Raw genomic sequence first — 5,785 nt, 5'->3', positions numbered from 1 at the left:
TAAAATGTTAAGCCCCCTTCCTCTTGAATATCTTTTTTTACTTTGAGCCTCCCCCTATCCTTGCTTTGATTTTACTTTATGCCTCCCCTCCTCTGGTTTTCCAAACCACCTCCCTGATAATTATTGCACAGTCCCTAATGTAAACACTAAATGAATCATGTGTTAATTGTGAGTAAAAAAATGAAACAGAAAGGTTATGTATCTCATAAGTGCATTACAGGCAACTCTCTCCTAAATTCGCGGTGTCACAAGTTGGCGCCTGAGTAGCAAACAAAAATGGAAAATGTTAACATGCACTGTTAGATAGCTCAAATAGAAAAGTCGATCGAAAAAAATTGAATATAATACAAACTACGTGATCGATTAAGCCCATATTTCCGAGCGTATAGCAGTTCCTTTTAACCATATGATATGTTTATATGCCATTTTCTATCTCTGTTACATTGCATTTGTGCCCCTTTATGGTCTGGTATCAGCTCTTTTAATCCAAGATGAAAATATCTTGGGTTTGGAATTGTCTCACATTTATACAATTTGTATCCTAAGTATAGGTTTTTTATACAGTATGTAGTGCGGCTGGATATTTGTAACGACTTAAGCGAAATTCTAATGACAGGGTGCACATATCAAGGGCTCAATGTTTAATGTTCTAAGGGGTTTCAGTCGTCCGTGGCATATAGTCAGTCAGTCAGTCAGTCAGTCAGTCAGTCAGTCAGTCAGTCAGTCAGTCAGTCAGTCAGTCAGTCAGTCAGTCAATCGGTCGGTCGGTCAGTCAGTCACTAAATATGTAAGACGGTAAGTAGGTAGCTGTAGGTAGGTCAGTTCTATCGTCGTTTGCAAATACTTTGTAGCAAGTATTAAACATATGTTTTTTTCTTAACAACTATAATGGTATAATTGCTCTCCTATTGCTCAAGAAAAGAAACAAATCTTTCAATGCAACAAAGTCTTTTCTTTATTATAAAATATATACAATATATACATACATATATAACAGGTCTCTGAGAATAATATGGAATTTATAATCGGAAAAGTTACATCTTTTTTTAACGCACGCAATAACTATACTTCAGCATATGAGCTGGTATTCGGGAGGGATTATAAGCGAAAGGATTTTTTGAGACTGGGATTTTGGAAGGTTATTTACATGGTGGGGATTGAACTTTTTTTTCAAAAGAGGGCTTATTTTCGAAATTTTACGATATTGCGTATACAAGAAGACTCGTGGATCTAAAGAATGTGGGAAATTTCTACTTAGATATTACATATTTAGCCCTAAGCTCCTTTGATTTATTTCATAGTCTTAAACCTAATAAATGGATCGTCCAAATCTTGTTACTTCTGAAGGTTGTACAGATTGTTCGTATTTGGTAAATTGATTCTAAGGTTGTTATCAGCTGTTGTTCCAAATCTCGTTATTGACTATGGTCTTATAGACCGGCCATATATAGTATATTGACTGGTTGGTTTGTTATTCACTGATATTCCAAATCTTAATGTTGACTGAGGTCTGACGGATCTTCGACATCAGGTATATTGACTGGAAAGGAAGATTTGTTATGAGCTGATCTTCCAAATCTTGTTATCGACTGTGGTCCGATAGATCGTCCATATCTGGTATATTGACTGGTTGGTTTGCTATCAGCTGATCGTCCAAATCTCGTTATTGTCTGTGGTCTGATAGATCGTCCATATCTGGTATACTAACTGGTTGGTTTGTTATCAGCTGATCTTCCAAATCTCGTTATTGATTGTGGTCTGTTGGATCGTCCATATCTGGTATACTGACTAATTGGTTTGCTACCAGCTGATCTTCCAAATCTGGTTATTGACTGTGGTGTGATAGATCGTCCATATCTGGTGTATTGACTGGCAGGTTTGCTATCAGCTGATCGTCCAAATCTTGTTATTGACTGCGGTCTGATAGATCGTCCATATCTAGTATATTGACTGGTTGGTTTGCTATCAGCTGATCTCCCAAATCTTGTTATTGACTGTGGTCTGATAGATCGTCCATATCTGGTATATTGACTGGTTGGTTTGCTATCAGCTGATCTTCCAAATCTGGTTATTGACTGCGGTCTGATAGATCGTCCATATCTGGTATATTGACTGGTTGGTTTGCTATCAGCAGATCTTCCAAATCTTGTTATTGACTGTGGTCTGATAGATCGTCCATATCTGGTATATTGACTGACAGGTTTGCTATCAGCTGATCTTCCAAATCTTGTTATTGACTGCGGTCTGATAGATCGTCCATATCTGGTATATTGACTGGTTGGTTTGCTATCAGCAGATCTTCCAAATCTTGTTATTGACTGTGGTCTGATAGATCGTCCATATCTGGTATATTGACTGGTTGGTTTGCTATCAGCTGATCCTCCAAATCTTGTTATTGACTGTGGTCTGATAGATCGTCCATATCTGGTATATTGACTGGTTGGTTTGCTATCAGCTGATCTTCCAAATCTGGTTATTGACTGTGGTGTGATAGATCGTCCATATCTGGTGTATTGACTGGCAGGTTTGCTATCAGCTGATCGTCCAAATCTTGTTATTGACTGCGGTCTGATAGATCGTCCATATCTAGTATATTGACTGGTTGGTTTGCTATCAGCTGATCTCCCAAATCTTGTTATTGACTGTGGTCTGATAGATCGTCCATATCTGGTATATTGACTGGTTGGTTTGCTATCAGCTGATCTTCCAAATCTGGTTATTGACTGCGGTCTGATAGATCGTCCATATCTGGTATATTGACTGGTTGGTTTGCTATCAGCAGATCTTCCAAATCTTGTTATTGACTGTGGTCTGATAGATCGTCCATATCTGGTATATTGACTGACAGGTTTGCTATCAGCTGATCTTCCAAATCTTGTTATTGACTGCGGTCTGATAGATCGTCCATATCTGGTATATTGACTGGTTGGTTTGCTATCAGCAGATCTTCCAAATCTTGTTATTGACTGTGGTCTGATAGATCGTCCATATCTGGTATATTGACTGGTTGGTTTGCTATCAGCTGATCCTCCAAATCTTGTTATTGACTGTGGTCTGATAGATCGTCCATATCTGGTATATTGACTGGTTGGTTTGTCATCAGCTGATCTTCCAAATCTTGTTATTGACTGTGGTCTGATAGATCGTCCATATCTGGTATACTGACTGGTTGGTCTGCTATCAGCTGATCGTCCAAATCTTGTTATTGACTGCAGTCTGACAGATCGTCCATATCTGGTATACTGACTGGTTGGTTTGCTATCAGCAGACCTTCCAAATCTTGTTATTGACTGCGGTCTGATAGATCGTCCATATCTGGTATATTGACTGGTAGGTTTGTCATCAGCTGATCTTCCAAATCTTGTTATCGACTGTGGTCTGATAGATCGCCCATATCTGGTATATTGACTGGTTGGTTTGCTATCAGCAGATCTTCCAAATCTGGTTATTGACTGTGGTGTGATAGATCGTCCATATCTGGTGTATTGACTGGCAGGTTTGCTATTAGCTGATCGTCCAAATCTTGTTATTGACTGCGGTCTGATAGATCGTCCATATCTGGTATATTGACTGGTTGGTTTGCTATCAGCTGATCTTCCAAATCTTGTGATTGACTGTGGTCTGATAGATCGTCCATATCTGGTATATTGACTGGTAAGTTTGTTATCAGCTGATCGTCCAAATCTTGTTATTGACTGCGGTCTGATAGATCGTCCATATCTGGTATATTGACTGGTTGGTTTGCTATCAGCAGATCTTCCAAATCTCGTTATTGACTGTGGTCTGATAGATCGTCCATATCTGGTATATTGACTGGTTGGTTTGTTATCAGCTAATCTTCCAAATCTCGTTATTGACTGTGGTCTGATAGATCGTCCATATCTGGTATATTGACTGGTTGGTTTGCTATCAGCAGATCTTCCAAATCTTGTTATTGACTGCGGTCTGATAGATCGTCCATATCTGGTATATTGACTGGTTGGTTTGTCATCAGCTGATCTTCCAAATCTTGTTATTGACTGTGGTGTGATAGATCGTCCATATCTGATATATTGACTGGTTGGTTTGTCATCAGCTGATCTTCCAAATCTTGTTATTGACTGCGGTCTGATAGATCGTCCATATCTGGTATATTGACTGGTTGGTTTGCTACCAGCTGATCTTCCAAATCTTGTTATTGACTGCGGTCTGATAGATCGTCCATATCTGGTATATTGACTGGTTGGTTTGCTATCAGCCGATCTTCCAAATCTTGTTATTGACTGCTGTCTGATAGATCGTCCATATCTGGTATATTGACTGGTTGGTTTGCTTTCAGCCGATCTTCCAAATCTTGTTATTGACTGCGGTCTGATAGATCGTCCATATCTGGTATATTGACTGGTTGGTTTGCTATCAGCAGATCTTCCAAATCTTGTTATTGACTGCGGTCTGATAGATCGTCCATATCTGGTATATTGACTGGTTGGTTTGCTATCAGCAGATCTTCCAAATCTCGTTATTGACTGCGGTCTGATAGATCGTCCATATCTGGTATATTGACTGGTTGGTTTGCTTTCAGCCGATCTTCCAAATCTCGTTATTGACTGCGGTCTGATAGATCGTCCATATCTGGTATATCGACTGGTTGGTTTGCTATCAGCAGATCTCGTTATTGACTGTGGGAGTCTATTTTCTTCTCCTTCTGCGTTTGTGTTAGTCGGCAGTTTCCACAGAAATAAGAGGAGGCAAAAAAAGATCTTCATGGCTTCTGATGTTTAACCTCGTCGGAGACTTGAATGAAGTAGGTTGAATTTTTGGTGTTATTCTTCTTGTCTCCTGTACTTTTTGGATTTCCTGTTTTAATTTTTTTCCTGAATTGGGAGATTGCTAACTGTTGAGCCCCGTTAGTGAAGTTTACTTATATATTTTTTATGGTCCTCATCAAATTTCTCGGTTGTTAACAAATGTACGTCATTTTTTTACCACGTGGGTGTCGGGTCATTTGGTGGAGATACGCACAACAGACAACTGACATAAATTAATTTTTAAAGAACAAAGGGAATCGACGGAGGGTGCAGGATATCGATGATGCACGAGACAGAAAGTTTATCTGGGTGTTATTGTTGATGACAAAAATTAGTCAATGAGGGCAAGAGAATTTTCACAGTGACGTGTTTTTAGCTCTGGCTTCGCCTGTGCAGTAGTGACAGCACCATGTCAGCGTCACCTGTGATAAGAAAACATCTTTCTTGTAGATGCGTTCTAACACTCTTACTGAATTACATTGTTATTCTTTAGTGTCACGTCCACAGTGGTTTAACAGTGGATCGGAAAAAATTATATCTCCTTTTATTCTTGTTCTTTATAAAGTGGCTACGTGTAACGTACTAAGAAATGTTATTCAGGAGTAATACTTAACAATTATTCCATGAGCCCGCGTTGGATACGAGGTGGTAAATAGCCAACGAGGCGCGAAGCGCCGAGTTGGCTATAACGACTCGTATCCAACAAGGGCGAATGGAATTGTTTTATTAAATTCTTCTCAAGTTTAAATCGACTGGACATTTCATTTTGATGTAAACGAAGTGATAGTATGAGGAGGCGCGAAAATTTCTGACGCGGTGTTCACTTCTTAAGTTGAATGAAACATACGAGGAAAGCGAGCGAGAGAGTTTTCTCAGTCCCAAGATTTTCCTCGAACAATCCCCTCTAAAGTCGTCTAAATATCCTGGAAATTGTGACAACAGTTAAGATTTACGAGAAGATCCGAAGCAAAAGCTTTTCTAGAAACTACAAGTCTTAT

At 39.2% G+C, this 5,785-nt stretch overlaps 1 protein-coding gene across 1 annotated transcript; it reads right to left on the bottom strand.

The window, feature by feature from the left end:
- Window positions 1-1,020: 1,020 nt before the first annotated feature.
- LOC144644144 (uncharacterized) lies at window positions 1,021-5,363 on the bottom strand. The gene is made up of 2 exons (XM_078503567.1): window positions 4,345-5,363; window positions 1,021-3,783 (listed from the first exon to the last, which is right to left on the bottom strand). The coding sequence occupies exons 1-2, from the start codon at window positions 4,743-4,745 to the stop codon at window positions 1,704-1,706; spliced, it is 2,481 nt and encodes an 826-aa protein (XP_078359693.1). The 5' UTR covers window positions 4,746-5,363; the 3' UTR covers window positions 1,021-1,703.
- Between the last annotated feature and the right edge of the window lie 422 nt (window positions 5,364-5,785).

This window comes from Oculina patagonica, chromosome 2 (assembly GCF_052425735.1).
Source record: "Oculina patagonica isolate OP01 chromosome 2, crgOcupat, whole genome shotgun sequence".
Taxonomy (NCBI): domain Eukaryota; kingdom Metazoa; phylum Cnidaria; class Anthozoa; order Scleractinia; family Oculinidae; genus Oculina; species Oculina patagonica.
The sequence above is the reverse complement of the archived record's forward strand: the minus strand, read 5'-3'. Positions and strand labels throughout refer to the sequence as shown.